Source organism: Phyllobates terribilis, unplaced genomic scaffold, assembly GCF_046119375.1.
Source record: "Phyllobates terribilis strain yellow unplaced genomic scaffold, ASM4611937v1 Scaffold_2__4_contigs__length_985480577, whole genome shotgun sequence".
Taxonomy (NCBI): Eukaryota; Metazoa; Chordata; class Amphibia; order Anura; family Dendrobatidae; genus Phyllobates; species Phyllobates terribilis.
Genome location: NW_027362762.1, coordinates 411642972 through 411665574, shown reverse-complemented (window position 1 = coordinate 411665574; position 22603 = coordinate 411642972). Strand labels below are relative to the sequence as shown.

The 22603-nt window shown below is 43.3% G+C and overlaps 1 protein-coding gene across 1 annotated transcript in view; it reads left to right on the top strand.

The window, feature by feature from the left end:
- The first annotated feature begins 7807 nt into the window (after positions 1-7807).
- Positions 7808-22603, top strand: part of NIPSNAP2 (nipsnap homolog 2) — a 33470-nt gene continuing 18674 nt past the window's right edge. Inside the window, exons 1-2 of the mRNA XM_073665100.1 lie at positions 7808-7965; positions 21941-22080. Of these exons, the coding sequence (XP_073521201.1) occupies positions 7886-7965; positions 21941-22080 (220 nt within the window). The 5' untranslated portion in view covers positions 7808-7885. The remainder of the gene's footprint in view (positions 7966-21940; positions 22081-22603) is intronic.

The following is a 22603-nucleotide window of genomic DNA, read 5'->3' as shown; positions in this document are numbered from 1 at the left end:
CCACATAGTACTCCATACAGTATAATGGCCCCACATAGTCCTCCATACAGTATAATGGCCCCACATAGTCCTCCATACAGTATAATGGGCCCCACATAGTCCTCCATACAGTATAATGGCCTCACATAGTCCTCCATACAGTATAATAGGCCCCACATAGCTTTCCATGCAGTATAATGGCCCCACATAGTCCTCCATACAATATAATGGCCCCACATAGTCCTCCATACAGTGTAATGGCTCCACATAGTACTCCATACAGTATAATGGGCCCCACATAGTCTTCCATACAGTATAATGGGCCTCACATAGTCCTCCATACAGTATAATGGGCCCCACATAGCCCTCCATACAGTATAATGGGCCCCACATAGCCCTCCATACAGTATAATCGGCCCCACATAGTCCTTCATACATTATAATGGGCCCCACATAGTCCTCCATATAGTATAATGGGCCCCACATAGTGCCCCATACAGTATAATGGCCCCACATAGTCCTCCATACAGTATAATGGGCCCCACATAGTCCTCCATACAGTATATTGGCCCCACATAGTCCTCCATACAGTATAATGGCCCCACATAGTCCTCCATACAGTATAATTGGCCCCACATAGTCCTCCAAACAGTATAATGGCCCCACATAGTCCTCCATACAGTATAATGGGCCCCACATAGTCCTCCATACAGTATAATGGGCCTCACGTAGTCCTCCATACAGTATAATGGGCCTCACATAGTCCTCCATACAGTAAAATGGGCCCGACATAGTCCTCCATACAGTATAATGGGCCTCACATAGTCCTACATACAGTAAAATGGGCCCGACATAGTCCTCCATACAGTATAATGGGCCCCACATAGTCCTCCATATAGTATAATGGGCCCCACATAGTCATCCATACAGTATAATGGCCTCACATAGTGCTCCATACAGTATAATGGCCCCACATAGTCCTCCATACAGTATAATGGGCCCCACATAGCTTTCCGTATAGTATAATGGCCCCACATAGTCCTCTATACAGTATAATGGGCCCCACATAGTCCTCCATACAGTATAATGGGCCCCACATAGTCCTACATACAGTATAATGGGCCCCACATAGTCCTACATACAGTATAATGAGCCCCACATAGTCCTCCATACAGTATAATGGCCCCACATAGTCCTCCATACAGTATAATGGGCCCCACATAGTCCTTCATACAGTATAATGGGCCCCACATAGTCCTCCATACAATATAATGGGCCCCACATAGTCCTCCATATAAAATAATGGGCCCCACATAGTCCTGCATACAGTATAATGGGCCCCACATAGTCCTCCATACAGAATAATGGGCCCCACATAGTCCTCCATATAGAAAAATGGGCCTCACATAGTCCTCCATACAGAATAATGGGCCTCACATAGTCCTCCATACAGTATAATGGGCCCCACATAGTCCTCCATACAGTATAATGGCCCCACATAGTCCTCCATACAGTATAATGGGCTCCACATAGTCCTCCATACAGTATAATGGCCCCACATAGTCCTCCATACAGTGTAATGGGCCCCACATAGTCCTCCATACAGTATAATGGGCCCCACATAGTCCTTCATACAGTATAATGGGCCCCACATAGTCCTCCATACAGTATAATGCCCCCACATAGTCCTCCATACAGTGTAATGGGCCCCACATAGTCCTCCATACAGTATAATGGGCCCCACATAGTCCTTCATACAGTATAATGGGCCCCACATAGTCCTCCATACAGTATAATGCCCCCACATAGTCCTCCATACAGTATAATGGGCCCCACATAGTCCTCCATACAGTATAATGGGCCTCACATAGTCCTCCATACAGTATAATGAGCCCCACATAGCCCTCCATATAGTATAATAGGCCCCACATAGTCCTCCATATAGTATAATGGGCCCCACATAGTCCTCCATACAGTATAATGGGCCCCACATAGTGCTCCATACAGTATAATGGCCCTGCATAGTCCTCCATACAGTATAATGGGCCTCACATAGTCCTCCATACAGTGTAATGGGCCCCACATAGCCCTTCATACAGTATAATGGGCCCCACATAGTCCTACATACAGTATAATGGGCCCCACATAGTCCTTCATACAGTATAATGGGCCCCACATAGTCCTCCATACAATATAATGGGCCCCACATAGTCCTCCATATAAAATAATAGGCCCCACATAGTCCTCCATACAGTATAATGGGCCCCACATAGTCCTCCATACAGAATAATAGGCCCCACATAGTCCTCCATACAGAAAAATGGGCCTCACATAGTCCTCCATACAGAATAATGGGCCTCACATAGTCCTCCATACAGTATAATGGGCCCCACATAGTCCTCCATACAGTATAATGGCCCCACATAGTCCTCCATACAGTATAATGGGCTCCACATAGTCCTCCATACATTATAATGGCCCCACATAGTCCTCCATACAGTATAATGGGCTCCACATAGTCCTCCATACAGTATAATGGCCCCACATAGTCCTCCATACAGTGTAATGGGCCCCACATAGTCCTCCATACAGTATAATCGGCCCCACATAGTCCTCCATACGGTATAATGGGCCCCACATAGTCCTCCATACAGTATAATGCCCCCACATAGTCCTCCATACAGTATAATGGGCCCAACATAGTCCTCCATACAGTATAATGGGCCTCACATAGTCCTCCATACAGTATAATGAGCCCCACATAGCCCTCCATATAGTATAATAGGCCCCACATAGTCCTCCATATAGTATAATGGGCCCCACATAGTCCTCCATACAGTATAATGGGCCCCACATAGTGCTCCATACAGTATAATGGCCCTGCATAGTCCTCCATACAGTATAATGGGCCTCACATAGTCCTCCATACAGTGTAATGGGCCCCACATAGCCCTTCATACAGTATAATGGGCCCCACATAGTCCTACATACAGTATAATGGGCCCCACATAGTCCTTCATACAGTATAATGGGCCCCACATAGTCCTCCATACAATATAATGGGCCCCACATAGTCCTCCATATAAAATAATAGGCCCCACATAGTCCTCCATACAGTATAATGGGCCCCACATAGTCCTCCTTACAGTATAATGGCCCTGCATAGTCCTCCATACAGTATAATGGGCCTCACATAGTCCTCCATACAGTGTAATGGGCCCCACATAGCCCTTCATACAGTATAATGGGCCCCACATAGTCCTACATACAGTATAATGGGCCCCACATAGTCCTACATACAGTATAATGGGCCCCACATAGTCCTCCATACAGTATAATGGGTTCCACATAGTCCTCCGTACAGTACAATGGGCCTCACATAGTCCTCCATATAGTATAATGGGCCCCACATAGTGCTCCATAAAGTTTAATGGCCCCACATAGTCCTTCATACAGTATAATGGGCCCCACATAGTCCTCCATACAGTATAATGGGCCCCACATAGTCCTCCATACATTATAATGGGCCCCACATAGTCCTCCATACAGTATAATGGGCCCCACATAGTCCTCCATACAGTATAATGGGCCCCACATAGTCCTCCATACAGTATAATGCCCCCACATAGTCCTCCATACAGTATAATGGGCCCCACATAGTCCTCCATACAGTATAATGGGCCTCACATAGTCCTCCATACAGTATAATGAGCCCCACATAGCCCTCCATATAGTATAATAGGCCCCACATAGTCCTCCATATAGTATAATGGGCCCCACATAGTCCACCATACAGTATAATGGGCCCCACATAGTCCTCCATGTAGCGCCGGCGTCCCTGCCCTCTGTTAGGCAGGGACGCTGTTCCCTTCACCCCTCTGCTCCGAGCCCGGCGTCCTCCTCCCGCTCTGTTGGCAGCGCGCGCTCCTTCCCGGCCACTGTGCTTAGGGCGCGCGCGCGCGCTCCCTCCCTCTTAAAGGGGCCGCGCGCGCCGTCCTAAGGAGTCCCCGGCCAATGGCCGGAGGACTTCACCATATATAAGGCACCTCCTCCAAAATGGAGGTGCCCGAGCAATGTTGTTGCACTGTTCACTACTCTGCTTCAGCCCTCAGGTCCCGTTGCCAGTTACCTGCCAAAAACCTGCCAGTTTGCTGTCTGTTTCCTGCCTGACATTTCTCCTACCTGCTTGCTAGCCTGAGGTCCGACGGTCTGCCTTCCTACTCCTGTCAGTCTGTCTATGGACCAGCTTGCCCGCTCACCTGGGAGCTCACATCTGCTACCTGCCTGCTAGCCTACCTGGAGGCTCCGCCGTCACGTGCTGTGACCACCTGCCATTCCAGAGACTCCTGCCCGCTCACCTGGGAGCGCACATCTGCTACCTGCCTGCTAGCCTACCTGGAGGCTCCGCCGTCACGTGCTGTGACCACCTGCCATTCCAGAGACTCCTGCCCACTCACCTGGGTGCGCTCATCTGCTGCCTATCTGTTGGCCTACCTGGAGGCTCCGCCGTCACGTGCTGTGACCACCTGCCATTCCAGAGACTCCTGCCCGCTCACCTGGGAGCGCTCATCTGCTGCCTGTCTGTTGGCCTACCTGGAGGCTCCGCCGTCACATGCTGTGACCACCCGTTTATCCAGAGACTCTCGCTTGCTCACCTGGGAGCACACATCTACCATCTGCCTGCTAGCCTACCTGGAGGCTCAGCCATCACAGGTCGTACCTACCCTTTATCCAGAGACTGCCCCGGTCACTTGCCGTGACCTCCTGCCCGTTCACCCAGAGACTGCCCCGGTCACTTGCTGTGACCTCCTGCCCATTTACCCAGAGACTGTCCCGGTCACTTGCCGTGACCACCTGCCCGTTTACCCAGAGACTGTCCCGGTCACCTGCTGTGACTACCTGCCCGTCTTCCCTGGTCACCACCCGCTTCCTTACAAGGACCGCCCCCTTGTATAGTAGCTCAGAGGTTCCGCCTCCCAGACCCGTTACACTCCATACAGTATAATGGCCCTGCATAGTCCTCCATACAGTATAATGGGCCTCACATAGTCCTCCATACAGTATAATGGGCCCCACATAGCCCTTCATACAGTATAATGGGCCCCACATAGCCCTACATACAGTATAATGGGCCCCACATAGTCCTCCATATAGTATAATGGGCCCCACATAGTGTTCCATACAGTATAATGGCCCCACATAGTCCTCCATACAGTATAATGGGCCACACATAGTGTTCCATACAGTATAATGGCCCCACATAGTCCTCCATACAGTATAATGGGCCACACATAGTGTTCCATACAGTATAATGGGCCCCACATAGTCCTCCATACAGTATAATGGGCAACACATAGTCCTCCATGTAGTATAATGGGCCCCACATAGTCCTCCATACAGTATAATGGGCCCCACATAGTCCTCCATACAGTATAATGGCCCCACATAGTCCTCCATACAGTATAATGGGCCTCACATAGTCCTCCATACAGAATAATGGGCCTCACATAGTCCTCCATACAGTATAATGGGCCCCACATAGCCCTTCATACAGTATAATGGGCCCCACATAGTCCTACATACAGTATAATGGGCCCCACATAGTCCTCCATATAGTATAATGGGCCCCACATAGTGTTCCATACAGTATAATGGCCCCACATAGTCCTCCATACAGTATAATGGGCCACACAAAGCCCTCCATACAGTATAATGGCCCCACATAGTCCTCCATACAGTATAATGGGCCCCACATAGTCCTCCATACAGTATAATGGGCCCCACATAGTCCTCCATACAGTATAATGGGCCCCACATAGTCCTCCATACAGTATAATGGGCCCCACATAGCTTTCCATACAGTATAATGAGCCCCACATAGTCCTCTATACAATATAATGGCCTCACATATTGCTCCATACAGTATAATGGCCCCACATAGTCCTCCATACAGTATAATGGGCCCCACATAGTCCTCCATACAGTATAATGGCCTCACATAGTGCTTCATACAGCATAATGGCCCCACATAGTCCTCCATACAGTATAATGGCCCCACATAGTCCTCCATACAGTATAATGGGCCCCACATAGCCCTCCATACAGTATAATGGCCCCACATAGTCCTCCATACAGTATAATGGGCCCCACATAGTCCTCTATACAGTATAATGGACCCACATAGTCCTCCCACATAGCTTCCCATACAGTATAATGGCCCCACATAGTCCTCCATATAGTATAATGGGCCTCACATAGTCCTCCGTACAGTACAATGGGCCTCACATAGTCCTCCATACAGTATTATGGGCACCACATAGTCCTCCATACAGTATAATGGGCACCACATAGTCCTCCATATAGTATAATGGGCCCCACATAGTCCTCCATACAGTATTATGGGCCCCACATAGTCCTCCATACAGTATTATGGGCACCACATAGTCCTCCATACAGTATAATGGGCACCACATAGTCCTCCATATAGTATAATGGGCCCCACATAGTCCTCCATACAGTATTATGGGCACCACATAGTCCTCCATACAGTATAATGGGCCCCACATAGTCCTCCATACAGTATTATGGGCCCCACATAGTCCTCCATACAGTATTATGGGCACCACATAGTCCTCCATACAGTATAATGGGCACCACATAGTCCTCCATATAGTATAATGGGCCCCACATAGTCCTCCATACAGTATTATGGGCACCACATAGTCCTCCATACAGTATAATGGCCCCACATAGTCCTCCATACAGTATAATGGCCCCACATAGTCCTTCATACAGTATAATAGGTGGTTCTGGTGTCGCGGGCCAAATATAATCACAGTGTGGGCCAGATTATGACCCGTGTGTTTTATATGAAGCTGCTTTGTTTTTGATACCTCGTTGTATTTGGCTTTGACAGAGCTTTATTTGATTCAGTCATACTGTATGTGGATTACATATATTTTTAGTTTGTATCCACAATGGAGATGCACTGAAAACGCTATGTGTTTTTACCTGCAGATTTTTTGCATCTAATGAAAGTCTATGGGAAAAATCTGCACATAAAACTCAGCGTATCCACAAGAGAAAATGACGCGTTGCGGATGTGAAACGCACCGCAGGGCCGATAAGTAGAAGCACAGGGGGCAGGAGATGTCGATCCCATCCACTGTGCTGGAGACCCCGCTTTTTACACATCGGGGGACATTAACCTTACAGTTATGTCAGTCAGAGTATGGCAGCACAAAAACGGAAGGTTTTTTTTTTACAATAGTTTTAATTAGTTTTCCAAAAGAAAACATTCTTTGCTACAATTAGTGCAGAGGTTGTAAAACATGAAAAAAAAACTAACTTTGGTGTCGACATAATCATATTGATCCATCGAATAAAGGTAGCGTCATTAATAAACATTATGCCTGTTAACCCCCCTAAAAAAAAATAAGTAAATAAAAAATCTTAACTATTTCAAAATACCGTGTTTTTTTTGTCCCCATCCCTTTAAAAAAATAGTAAAACTCAAAAAAATACATCAAACTATAAGGTCTATAGGTTTCATAAGGCAGTGATCAGCAAAAAAATAAAAATAAAACTGTGTAAAAAAGGCAAAAATACTGTAGTGTTTCCTGGTAGACTGACAGCTTTGTGTGCTGTACAACTGTACTAAATATTCGTGACGTCTAATAAATCACAAAGAGTTAATTCCATCTGAATCTCCCCGTACAATGTAGGCAGCACAAACGCGTGATGTCCCTCTAGTGGCTACTTCTAGTATTACACGTCACGGAAAGACAACAATTCCTAAGAGAGCAGTAAAGAGAGCAGTTCTCCACCTGGTGGTGGCTGCCGATATTACAGCACAGCTCCTCCTCCACTCCCTGACGTTCACTGGCAGCGCAGTAGGTTGTGCAAGATGGCGAGCAGAGCCATGTCCGTGGCATTGAGTAGGGCACAGAAGATCCAGGCCTGCGGGCCCAGCGTTCTGCTGGTCAGGTGAGGTCAGACGCTGAGCTTGTGCTCCTGCAGCGCCCACCCACCCTTAGGTCCTGTGCAGTGTGTGCTATGTGTTGGGGGCAGAGCACAGCGTGTAATGAGACCCGGGCACTTCTGGAGGTGGCTGCGGCTTCTGCCCTTCTGTGGGGGCGGTATTTCCCCATTGCTGTTTGCCCATGTAGTGTGCCCCTGCATTGTGTGCCAGGGACTGTGCCAGCTGCAAGCCAACAGCTCAAGGTCAATGCCCTGTGCCTGGCAGAGCCCAGACAGAGGCCCCTTCCTCTGCCCCACTGTGGGGGTCATATCAGGACCTCCAGAGCTGCTGGCACTCCTGCTCCTTGGTGGTGGCAGTACTTTGTGTTTTCACTAGGAGATGTTCTGTAAACCATAACTTTCTCCAGTACTGACACAGAATGACACGAAACCCGAGAGGTGGACCTTCCCTGGGGAGACCACCTCATCTGATCCATCACCCACCAGCCATAGAAGTCCACTGGCCCCCTGCAGCTGTGGCTACCCGGCGGTGACACTTGTGAGATGTGGCTGTAGGAGAACAGGCCACGCGGGGACGTCTTGTCACACTGTCCATTTGTCAGTGACAGCTGCAGACCACCAGATCTCCTTCTCCGGTCACATCCCTACAGCCCCTCGAGTGCAGCGAGTCTTCAGAACCTGTGGTGTAGACACTCCAAAACGACAATTTTTCTAGTGTTAACCCCTTCAGGGAAGGCTCCTTCTTTGAGGAGTTTTTTTCGTATCCTGAAGAGGTTTTCCGGTGTTTTTGCAGATATGTCTTTATCCTGAAGCTGGGGTTTGCAGCCCTTTTGATCGGACAGTTTGTAGGGTTTTCCATCAGGAGATGCTTCAGAGAAATGACAAGCACTTTGGTTTTTTCGTTTCCAAGAATTTTTCAAAATTTGAAGTGGGGAAAAAAAAAGGCCAATATATGAGCCATAAGGGAATGTGCACACAAGGGCGTTTTCAGGCAGATATCGAAACGCTCGAAAGAATGAACATATTTCTTTGTAAAAATGACTTGCTGTGCTCCGGGTCAGACTTCTGAGCGTCTTGTAACTGCTTTAGGTTTCTAGAGACCTCTGACCGTTCTGTAGGCGTTGTCTCATCTGCGGTGAAGACCCCATAAACTTTATAGTACAAGCTAGTGTGAAGGCCTCGAAGATGCTCAGGCTTTTTGAGCCTTTTTCCCAGCGGAGCTCTTGCTTCAAAAGCTACCAGCTGTTTCTACATTGTTGAATGGAATTACAAAAAAAAAACCTGTCATAAAAGCAATCAGCAAATGACGCACAAAAAATGCTAAAAAAACCACCAACATTTTCTGAAGTGTCTTCCTCATGAAAAATCTGTCAGTGGTTTCATAGTAGAAATGAATAGTAAGCGGACCCGCTCCTAGAGTCCTCAATAATCTCCATGTGTAAATGCCCTAAATGTACATAGACGGTCAATTCAGGCTTCATCTTGGGAACAAAAGTTTCATAAAACATAGATTACATATAAAATAGAGCCCCCATAGCTTTCAGTCCATAAAGGGGTTGTCCAACTTTAAAGGGAACCTGTCACCAGGTTTTTCCCATATGAGGGGTAAGGCCAGTACCTTACAGCCCTGATATATAGCATTCTATAATGCTGTGTGTGTGTGTATATATATATATATATATGCTGATCCGGCCTGCAACAAAAGAAAAACACCGTTTATCATACTAGTCTTCGAGGGTGGTTGGGTCTGATGGGCGTCATTAGTCTTGGTCCAGTGCCTCCCTTCTTTCGATGCCATCCTCCTTCTTGCTTCATGTCGATGATGTGTCCTACGTCATCCACACATTGTCCCCAGCATTGCTCCTGCACAGGTGTACCCTCTGTCCTGACCAGGGCACAGTAAAGTACTGCAATGCGCCAGGGCTCTTTGGCCTTTTCCTGCGCATGCGCACTGCAGTGCTTTGCTCTACCCTCGACAGGTGACACTGTGTAGAAGACGTAGGACATGTCATCCACACGAAGCACAGAAGGTGGATGGCATTGCAAGAGGAGAGGAGGCACTGGACCAGGACCAGCGATGCCCATCGGTACGGACCGCCCCTTAGGTGAGTATTCTAAACAGGGCTGTGGAGTCAGAGTCGGTATAAAATGGACCAACTCCGACTCCTAAAATATATAATAAATTCGGTATAGTAGTTCAATGCAGTTTGTGGGGAATATTTTTTTCATAGCCCCCTATACACTATGGTCACCAGGGCTGTGGAGTCGGAGTGGTGGAGTCAGAGTCGGTGTCCATTTTTGTGGAGTCGGTATAAAATGGACCTACTCCAACTCCTAAAATATATAATAAATTCGGTATAGTAGTTCAATGCAGTTTGTGGGGAATATTTTTTTCATAGCCCCCTATACACTATGGTCACCAGGGCTGTGGAGTCGGAGTGGTGGAGTCAGAGTCGGTGTCCATTTTTGTGGAGTCGGTATAAAATGGACCTACTCCAACTCCTAAAATATATAATAAATTCGGTATAGTAGTTCAATGCAGTTTGTGGGGAATATTTTTTCATAAGAATTTGGGAAAGTTATTAAATGTCTTATTCCTGATCTAAGGGTCTAGACTTGTAGCTGAGATTAATCTGTGCATGCATTTATTGCCATAAACCATTTTTGAAATTTGGATTCATTAACAAAAAATAGTTTAGTTTTTTTTTTTTTTTATTTCACTCCACATTCAAAGTTAATGTGGTCTGTGATCATAAATGAGTTGAGAGGAGCTCAGAAAAAGACTTAATAGTTACAATCTCTCAGTATGAGCTCACTGTTGGATCCTCAGTTAACTCATTTTGCAGCCATCTGTAGAAGTGCTGTGCAAAATTTTTTTGTGAAACCCAATTGCAAAAGCGATTTTTAACCTCAAATACACACATTAAAGTAAAAAAAAGGCCCCCTTCTTTTATATGAGTTTTTCACCATTGGAAATAGTCTGATTTCTGGTGAAACCGTACCATGCCTAGTACTAAGTTAGGTGTTATGGCTCTGCTCTATTGAAGAAAGTGGGACTGATCTGCAATACCACGTACAATTTATGGACCCGTGTCGCCCTATTTTTAGAATAAAACTGCTCAGTTTTTCTTCCCCCCCCCCCCCGTACAACCCCTTTAATACATCACTACTAAATGTACCTATTATGGCACATGGATATCATCGAGGGGGTCTCCTGCTCAGGACAGGCAGTAATCTGAATGACATGTAATACTACATTTCTGCTGCCAGTAAAATGACTGACCAGCTAAATCCTCTGTATGCCAGAGGGGCTGGGTGGGACAGCATTGTGACAGGGGCTGTTTCTGATAAGACCACCCCTTTAATCCCTGCCTATTTTTGTCCTTTTCACCTGGACACTAAAAATCAGGACTGGTTTATACAATCTCCAGTGCTTTGTCCATCTGTGCATTCAGTGATGTATTCTTCACCAGGTTAATCGCAGTGTGAATAATCCCTGTACCAGACTCCAGAACCATCAGATAGTGATGTTTGCTCTCCGATACTGAATCACGGTCATTTTATATCGAGCTCGGACTAGGTAGCCAGCTGGAAAGTAATCCGCCTCGTTCTGTGGCTTTGGCTGTATATTTTAGCCTTAGACTGCAGTCCAACCTTTTGGTACCTGTTAGATTATGCAAGGTTTTTGTTTTAGGTGTATTATATTTATTTTTCTGGGCCTGACTATTGCCACTGTTTTGCATTAACACTTTTGGTGTGTTGGTAGTTTTAGTGATGCCCTTAATTAGCATCCTAGCCAAAGCATTACAGTGGACAGCTCACTGAGTAAGCTTAGGATCTAATGTATATCCCGCCATGTCGTATGACTGATGATTGCTGCACATTGGGGAAGGTAGGCCAGGTATAGACCCCATCTGTGCCCACTGGTGGCACATACACCCAGCAGATATCTGGCAAAAGTGGCCACAGTCAGGGTGGATACCTAGGTATCCTGTGTGTGTGTGTGTGTGTGTATATACATATATATACACACACACACACACACACACACACACACACACACACACACACACACACACACACACACACACACGGTCAAAATTGTTGGTACCCCTCGTTTAATGAAAGAAAAATCCAGAATGGTCACAGAAATAACTTGAATCTGACAAAAGTAATAATAAATTAAAAATCTATGAAAATGAATGTCAGACATATAAAAAAAAAATTAATTCATGAAATAGGCCTGGACAGAAATAATGGTACTCTTAATATTTTGTTGAACAACCTTTTGAGGCAATTGCTGCAATCAAACGATTCCTGTAAGGCTGTGTGCCCACGATGCGTTTTTCAAGCGTTTATGCTGCGGAATTTCCGCAGCATAAACGCTTGGGAAACGCATGGTAATCCGCACCCCATGGTCCCCAATGACAAGCCGCACTGTCAATGCCCATGCTGCTTATTTTTCCGCAGCGTTTATGCTGCGCTCAAAAATCCGCAGCATGTCCATTAATTTTGCGGAAGCGCGGCGTAATTGCTGCCATTGACTTGCATTGAGACGCATAGAATCCGTGTCAGTACATTTGTACTCACGGATTATATGTGTTTCAATGTGCGGAGGAGAGGAGACTCTCATCCAGACCTGGGTACCATTGTACCTGTAAAAAAAAGAATAAAATAAAAAAAAAAAAGATTATATTCACCTTCCGACGGCCCCCGGTCTCCTTCCCTGTGCTTGCGGGCAGGACTGAAGGACCTGCGGTGACGTCACAGTCATGTGACCGCAGGCCCTTCAGTGCAGTGTCCCGCGATCAGCTGGCAGCCAGGAAGGAGCGCAGCTACACTCCCCGGGCCATCGGAAGGTAAGTATAGGTTTATTTTTTTTTTTTTTAAACATTCTTACGGTCACACTATATAAATCCATGCTGTTTGCATGGATTTTTTTATATAGTGTGACCTAGTTGTCAAGCACTTTCCAAGTGATGCTAAAATCGCCTGGAAAGTGCTTGTCAATCCGCATGTGGAAACGCATGTGAATAAGCTTCAAATCCACATGTATTTGGCAGGAAAAACGCATGTACAATCTGCATGCGTTTTTTCTGCCAGGGAGATGCAGAAATTTTCTGCTTCATTTCTGCATCATGGGCACATAGCCTAACTGTCAATGAGACTTCTGCACCTCTGGACAGGTATTTTGGCCCACTCCTCATGAGCAAACTGCTCCAGTTGTCTCATGTTTGAAGGTTGCCTTTTCCTGACAGCACGTTTCAGCTCTTTCCAAAGATGCTCAATAGGATTTAGGTCAGGACTCATAGAAGGTCACTTCAGAATAGTCCAATGTTTTCCTCTTAGCCATTCTTGGGTGTTTTCAGCTGTGTGTTTTGGGTCATTATCCTGTTACAAGACCCATGACCTGCAACTGTGACCAAGCTTTCTGACACTGGGCAGCACATTTCTCTCTAGAATCCCTTGATAGTCTTGAAATTTCATTGTACCCTGCACAGATTCAATACACCCTGTGCCAGATGCAGCAAAGCAGCCCCAGAACATAACAGAGCCTCCTCCATGTTTCACAGTAGGGACAGTGTTCTTTTCTTGATATGCTTCATTTTTCCATCTGTGAACATAGAGCTGATGTGCCTTGCCCAAAACTTCCATTTTTGTCTCATCTGTCCATAGGACATTCTCCCAGAAGCTTTGTGGCTTGTCAACATGTAGTTTGGCAAATTCCAGTCTGGCTCTTTTATGATTTTTTTTTTTCTACAATGGTGTTCTCCTTGGTTGTCTCCCATGAAGTCCACTTTGGATCAAACAATGACGGATGGTGCGATCTGATGCTGATGTTCCTTCAGCTTGAAGTTCACCTTTAATCTCTTTAGAAGTTTTCCTGGGCTCTTTTGTTACCATTCGTATTATCCGTCTCTTTGATTTGTCATCAATTTTCCTCCTGCGGCCACTTCCAGGGAGGTTGGCTACAGTCCCTTGGATCTTAAATTTCTGAATAATATGTGCAACTGTAGTCACAGGAACATCAAGCTGCGTGGAGATGGTCTTATAACCTTTACCTTTAACATGCTTGTCAGTAATTTTCTTTCTAATCTCCTGAGACAACTCTTTCCTTTGCTTCCTCTGGTCCATGTTGAGTGTGGTACACACCATGTCCCCAAACAGAACAGTGAGTATCTGTAGCCCTATATACAGGTCCACTGACTGATTACAAGATTGTACACACCTGTGATGCTAATTAGTGGACACAACTTGATTTAACATGTCCCTTTTGTCACATTATTTTCAGGGGTACCATCATTTCTGTCCAGGCCTATTTCATGAGTTTAATTATTTTTTTTAATTCTGTGGAAGCAGGGCTGAAAAGCAATGTCTGACTCTCATTTGTTCATTTTCATAGATTTTTAATTTATTATTACTTTTGTCAGATTCAAGTTATTTCTGTGACCATTGTGGGTTTTTCTTTCATTAAATCATTAAACGAGCGGTACCAATAATTTTGAGCACGTGTGTCTTGCATGGTTAACATATCTTTGCAGTACTCTGATGCGGTCTGCTGCTTTTTACTATACCATACCAAAAGACAGTAGGCAACAACAGCCAGATATTGTTTTTCTCGCTGTAGTCTGTATTGTTTTTTTTTTTTTTTTTTTTTTTTTAATAATCAGATCTGTATTCACATTTCTGCTCCCTTCCCTGCTGATTCAGTGTCTGCTCACAGTTATACTTGGCAGATTTGCATTGTGAGGTGCTCATCTGATTTAACATTTTTTACTGTAGTAGATGAACTAGCTTGAATCTGACAGTAAACTTACTGACTGTTTCTAAAGTTGACACAAGGAACTCTCAGGTCTCCATGGCAACTCAAGAAACAGTCAGTAAGCTCGGACATTAATACAACTTGTAACCCGGAATCAAAATAATTAATGTAGGAAACTATTGACATTCAAAAGTGGTCACAGCCTGCAAGCAAAAACTTTTTTTTTTTTTTTTAAAAGTCAATTATTACGATAAAGGTGTACATAGATATAGGCAAGATGACCTATCGTAGAGTAAGAAGGAAAGCAAGAGTGCTGTATGCCTATAAACACGCCAATATGTTTTTTTTTATCTTCTCAAACATCCATCGCTAATACTAAACACATCAAGTAAATCTTAGAGATCGCTTCTATTCCACCTTCCCCATTTTCCTGTTCTATTTCTTTGTACATGGGAATCCTACGTTCCGAAAGAGAGTGGTCACATTTATCTTGTGTGACCCTGTTACTATGTATATATGACCTTTCTATCTATTTAAAGACCCGGACCCTTTATACCCTTTACTTAAACACAAGAAGAAAGAGTTGAGACAGAAATAAAGGTTAATAAAATACGTTGGTAAAACAGTTTATTCTCCCCGATTTCATCACTAGTAGTCTGTGGAACCATAATAGAACCATATATCAAAAGCATTAGTCCTAATGCATACGTGCATTAATTTTTTAGGTCCTTCCTTTTTTGGTTTTTGTTCCCTTAATTTATACAAATTCAGGACACCTCGATCCTAGACTATCTACCAGTGACCATAGATATTGTTTTTGGGCCTATAATTCACACACCATTCTCTTTCCCACTCAGCCCTGCGTTGAGGTCTTCTGTCTGAATATCCTAAAATCAGTTTTCAGAGATTCCCCCGACGTATCCATTGACGTCACCAAGGCAAAATATAACTTTGAATTTGGATGACCTCCTTTACATCGGTGCCTGAGAAAAAATATGGACACTGATGAAGAGGAAGTGAAACCTAGTCCAAGGTATTTATTTTAGACTAATAAGCGCCAAACTAGGCACTGTCCAATCAGAAGGCTGCAAAAATCTCTTCCAAAATGCTCCAGGTAACGAAAAACTCCTCCAAAAATTCCCTAAAGAAGGATAGTTTGCTGAAGTGGTTTCTGCAAGAAAACTCATTTTTGACCACCGTGGGGGAAAAAAAAACCTCTGTGTGCACATCGCCTAAGGCTGCCACAACAGCGTCGATCTGTATTTTTCCACATTTAGCAATAGCTTGCCTGGTTACATCAGGGTCATTAAAGGTGGATAGTCCAGTGTCCGTTTACTATAATGATCATAAGATCATTTAAAGTCCTCTCTCCTGGTAATTATTGACTACATGGAAACAACTGATACCACACCAAACATGAATTATTAGGCAAATGCGTATTTTGATCACTTCGATACTTTTTATACATGTTGTCCTACTCCAAGCTGCATAGGCTTGAGAGCCAACTACCAATTAAGTAAATCTGGTGATGTGCATCTCTGTAATGAGGAGGGGTCTTGACTAATGACATCAACACCCTATATAAGGTGTGCTTAATTATTAGGCAACTTCCTTTCCTTTGGCAAAATGGGTCAGAAGAGAGATTTGACGGGCTCTGAAAAGTCCAAAATTGTGAGATGTCTTGCAGAGGGATGCAGCAGTCTTGAAATTTCCAAACTTTTGAAGCGTGATCACCGAACAATGAAATGTTTCATGGCAAATAGTCAACAGGGTCGCAAGAAGCGTGTTGGCCAAAAAAGGCGCAAAATAACTGTCCATGAATTGAGGAAAATCAAGCGTGAAGCTGCCAAGATGCCATTGGCCACCAGTTTTGCCATATTTCAGAGCTGCAACTTTACTGGAGTATCAAAAAGCACAAGGTGTGCGATACTCAGGGACATGGCCAAGGTAAGGAATGCTGAAAAACGACCACCTTTGAACAAGAAACATAAGATAAAACGTCAAGAATGGGCCAAGAAATATCTTAAGACTGATTTTTCAAAGGTTTTATGGACTGATGAAATGAGAGTGACTCGTGATGGGCCAGAGGCTGGATCAGTAAAGGGAAGAGAGCTCCACTCCGACTCAGACGCCAGCAAGGTGGAGGTGGGGTACTGGTATGGGCTGGTATCATCAAAGATGAACTTGTGGGACCTTTTCGGGTTGAGGATGGAGTGAAGCTCAACTCCCAGACCTACTGCCAGTTACTGGAAGACAACTTCTTCAAGAAGTGGTACAGGAAGAAGTCTGTATCGTTCAAGAAAAACATGATTTTCATGCAGGACAATGCTCCATCACATGCATCCAACTACTCCACAGTGTGGCTGGCCAGTAAAGGTCTAAAAGAAGAAAAAATAATGACATGGCCCCCTTGTTCACCTGATCGGAACCCCATAGAGAACCTGTGGTCCATCATAAAATGTGAGATCTACAGGGAGGGAAAACAGTACACCTCTCGGAACAGTGTCTGGGAGGCTGTGGTGGCTGCTGCATGCAATGTTGATTGAAAACAGATCAAGCAACTGACAGAATCTATGGATAGAAGGCTGTGGAGTGTCATCATAAAGAAAGGTGGCTATATTGATCACTAATATTTTTTGTTTTTGCATGTCAGAAATGTTTATCTCTAAATTTTGTGCACTGATATTGGTTTACCTGGTGAAAATAAACAAGTGAGATGGGATTATATTTGTTTTTTATTAAGTTGCCTAATAATTCTGCACAGTAGAAGTTACCTGTACAAACAGATATCCTCCTAAGATAGCCAAATCTAAAAAACACCCCACTCCAGCTTCCAAAAATATTAAGCTTGGATATTTATGAGTCTTTTGGGTTGATTGAGAACATAGTTGTTGATGAATAATAAAAATAATCCTCTAAAATACAACTTGCCTAATAATTCTGCACACAGTGTATGTGGATTTTCCACAAAGAATTGCATTAGATATAGAAAACATGCAGGTAAAAAAAAAACCTATGTGTTTTTAGTGTGTTTCTGATGACAGTTGGTGCTCATTAAGTTCTATGGAGCAGAGAGAAGGAAAGATCTAGAGGCAGAGCTCCAACCTACTAGAATCTTATCAGAAACCACTGTCATTTTCTATCTCAGTATTGTAAAAATTGGACTTAACTAAATACAGATTTTACCTGTGAATTGAGAATGAATGATCAGTCCCGGAGGAGAAAGAAGAGGATTACTCGGATAAGATATATTACAAAGTTTCTTATTTTCATGTGTTATTGATCTATGAAATAAAAATGTAAGCAGTTACCCTTTAAAGGATTTTTCCAATTTCAGAACACTAGTCTCAATATGCACCATTTGTTGTAAAAGAAAAAAAAATACAAACTGTTAATACAGAGAATGGAAAATGTCTACACATCCCTGTAATACCACCTATAATCTGTACAATTCAGCTGAGAAACAAACAAATCTTTTTGGGTGGAAAAAGAAAATAACTAAAATAATGTGGTTGCATAATTATGCACACCCTTAAACTAACACTTTATTGATGCATCCTTTGAATTTATGACAACATTCGGTCATTTTGAGTAGGAGTCTATCAGCATGGCATATCTAGGATTGGCAATCTTTGTCTACTCTTCCTTACAGTAATGCTCAAAATCTGTCAGGTTGCGAGGGCATCTCCTGTGTACGGTGCCCTCTTCAGGTCAACTGCCAGATTTTCAATTGATTCAGGTCTGGACTTTGGCTGGGCCATTCAAAAACTTTGATCTTCTTCTGATTAAGACATACTTTTGCTGATCTTTTGTAGGTAAGCTTAGGGTTGTCATTGTGCTGAAAAAAATCTTCAGGTTTTTTTTGCTGAAGCCTAAAGGTTTTAATGCAAAATGAACTGATATTTGGAACTGTTCATAATTCCTAACACTTTGAGTAAAGCCTGAGTTCCAGCTGCTGAAAAACAGCCCCAAAGCATATGCTGCCCTCCACCATGATTCACAGTGAGTATGGGGTTCTTTTGGTGATGGACAGTGTTGGCTTTGTGCTAAACATAGGTTTCGGAATTATGGCCAAAAAAGTTCAATTGTGGTCTCATCAGACCATAACATGTTTCATGCATGTTATGTTTGAACAGACTTGATGTAAGTTTTAGAAAAACATACCCGGACTTGGATGTTTATTTCTTTGTAAGAAAAGGCTTCCATCTTGCTACCGCGCCCACAGGCCAGAGATATGAGGAATACAGGAGAATGTTGTCACATGCAGTACACAAACAGTACTTGCCAAAAATTCCTGCAGCTCCTTTAATGTTGCTGTTGACCTCTTGGTAGCAGTTTTCTTCTTGTCTTTTCATCATTCTTTGAGGGACATCCAGATCTAGGTAATATCACTGTTCAGCCAAATTTAAACCACTTCTTGATGACGTCTTCAGCGTTCCATGGAATATCTAAAGCCTTTGAATTTTTTTTGTACTTTTCTCCTGATCGAGTGCCAATGTGACAAAATAGCTGCACAAACTACCATACTTTCTTTGCTTTTATGGATGAGATTTCAAATCTATAGGTGCAAAAAAAAAATGGTTCCCATACAGATAATCCGTTTTGTATCCTAATTTTATTGATTAATTGAAGTTAGTAACATAGGGAACTGTATTTGGTTTTGTACATTTTTTTTAACTGCTGATGTATAAAAACCGATGTCATATGGCTTGAAAAATCGGACACATGGCTGGAATACGGACGACAATACAGATTGGAATCATTTAATTTTTCTGGATGAAAATCGGATAGGTTTTTCAGACGCTCATCTGAACCCGGACTAATAGTCACATAAAGATGTCTGATATATTTAAGAGAATATTTCAGTCATTCAAAGTCATTTTTCCCATAACGCTGGGCCTCTTTAAATCCATCAAATTGGTTTTCAGCCTTGATGACACATAGGATTGGAGAAGAGCTTCTACTATGAGAGACCCCCAAACTACAGATTATAATTCAAAAGCCACTCAGCAGACAACCTTTTAAAGAGAACCTCTCAGGTTGCTGGAAACAGAAGTGTTTTTAGTAGCCCAACAATGTGTCAATCTCCAGGAAAAAAAAGATTAAAGTTTGCTGTATGCTAATTAGTAGTATCCAGTCAAGAAGGTGGAGATACAACGAAGTATAGCCAAGCTGTCCACACATTATTCCAACCCCGTATAACTTGATTAACATGCCTGACAACAGGGCTTTCGATGACTTTGCCTATCCTTAGGGATGTCAATGAAGCCATATACACTCCCTGACAGAAGTTATGTCGCTTATCCATGTTATGTAAATAAAAGCTTATAACCTGACGTTAAATTCATCCATTGGTTTTATAAATTACTCTTTTGAAAGCTGAAACCCTCCCAAATTTGGTTTAGGTTAAGAAAATAAATTGTCATCAATGCTGAAATATTGATCATTGAATGAACACAGAATGGTCAGATTTTGGCAAGACAGAAGTTTTGTCGCCCACAGAAAGTAATGTGATATTCAAACAAATAATTATCTTAAAATACAAATATATGTGGCATAACATTGGTGAATGAAGTTGTGGTGCTATTAGTCATATTTAATATTTTGTGTGACTTCCATGAGCTTGAAGGACTGCATCCATGCGGTTCAACAATGATTCATCCAATTTATTAATGAAGTCATCAGGAATAGCAAAGAATGCAGTCTTACATGCCTCCCTGAGGTCATCTAGATTCTTTGGTTTTGTCTTCCAAGCTTCCTCTTTCATCCTACCCCAAACATGCTCAATGATGGTCATGTCTGGTGACTGAGCTGGCCAGTCCTTGAGCACCTTGATCTTTTTTGCCTGGAGGAACTTTGTTGTAGAGATGGATGTATGAGATGGAGCACCATCCTACTGCCCTTTTATGATTTTGAATGTAAGAGGTAGCTAATACTTCTTGATATTTTAGGCTATTGATATTGCCTTCCACCTTGCATATGTTTCGCACACCCCCATACTGAATGTAACCCCAGACCATGATCTTTCCACCACCAAATGTAACTGTTTTCTGTGTGTATTTTGGATCCATACGGGCTCCAGTAGGTTTCCTGCAGTATTTGCGGTGGCTGTGGTGTAATTCTACTGAAGATTCATCAGAGAAATCCACCTTCTGCCACTTTTCCAGCGTCCGTTATTTTAGCATGCTGTGGGACTTTGCAAATGCCACACAGTTTTTTATTTGCCTTTTGTTTAGTGCTGGCTTCTGGGCTCTGATTCGACCATGGAGGCCATTTCGAGACAGAATCCTACAAACTGTTCTAGTTGACACAGGGACTTGAGGTGACCAGGCCTGTTGGAGCTCTGCTGCAGTGGAAGAGGGGCTTGTTTTGGATTTTCTAACCAACAAACCTTCCTCCTGAGCAGTTGTCTTGCGGGGTCTGCCGGACCTGGGCTTGTCAAACACATCTCCAGTCTCTTCAAATCTTTTTTAAATTCTTTGTACTTGACGCTGAGACACATTAAAGGTGCCAGCCACCTCTGCAGTGGATCTGGTCTTCAGCCTCTTGATAATCAAGGCTTTGGTCGCAGGGTGGATGTTTGGTAGGTTGTCAGAGCTCAAGTTGCAGTCCAAGTGAAGGTCTGGGGTGTTGAGTTTCTTTTTATACACACCCACTAATTAACCGATCATTTACTGAGCACTGGTGAGGATGTAAACTAGGATTGGGTGCATTATATGACCAGGCGACAAAACTTCTGTCTTGCCAAAATCTGACCATTCTGAGTTCATTAAATGATCAATATTTCAGCATTGATGCCAATTTTATTAACCTATACCAAATTTGGGAGGGTTTGAGCATTCAAAAGAGTAATTTATAAAACCAATGGATGAATTTAACGTCAGGTTATAAGCTTTTATTTACATAACATAGATAAGCGACATAACTTCTGTTAGGGAGTGTAGGGTGGCGATGAGAAGTGGAGACATTTGACTTGACTTGGCAGTGTGTCCACCTTCTTGACTGAATACAACTAATTAGCATTAAGCTTCATATTCTGCAAAATGACTCATCCAATTGGGCTACTAAGGAAGCCTTGGGGGACTACAGGAACTGATGGCAGTTTATGGTGCAAAAAATACCTGCGTGCGTCTTTTGAAGCCCATTTTGCTGCACAGTCACAAATATATGCTGTAAAACTTGTTGCCTTGTGTTAATCTTGTGTTTTTCTCATCACAGGGGTCTTTCTGCCTCCACTTCTAAAGCCAGAGAAGACAGTTGGTTGAGATCACTGTTTGTACGCAAAGTCGATCCCCGTAAAGATGCTCATTCTAATCTACTGGCCAAGAGAGAGACCAGCAACCTCTACAAAATACAATGTAACTGTTCCCGCCTTATGTACAGTGGTTTTTGTTTTTGGAATTTTTTTATTAATTTCTATATTGCAGACATATTCCGTTTGCGGAAACACTTTACAAAAAGCCAAAAATATATAAACCTAATAAACACATATTACAAATTTAAAGTAATGACATAGTAACAAATACTTGCCAAACCTTACAGTGTAGGAGAGATAAGACAAATGACAGAAAATATAGACCCAGCCTTAATGATGCCGTACAATAGGATAGCAACCCTATTGTAAAATATACATCAAAATATCAATTGCACTAAGCAGAAAACACAGGTACATTGATAAATTGACCTTGACAGAAAGTAGTGACAGCTATAGTATAGAGTATAGGTGCAGCATGAGAGAAGTATTGGAGATGGAATTTGACAGAACAAAGGAGATTATAACTGCAATTAAAAAAAAAAAATCATACACAGAGGAGGGCACCAAGCCGAATAAATCTCCTGCTTGTCTTTTACATCTGAATCACAAATTTAGGATATTTTGGT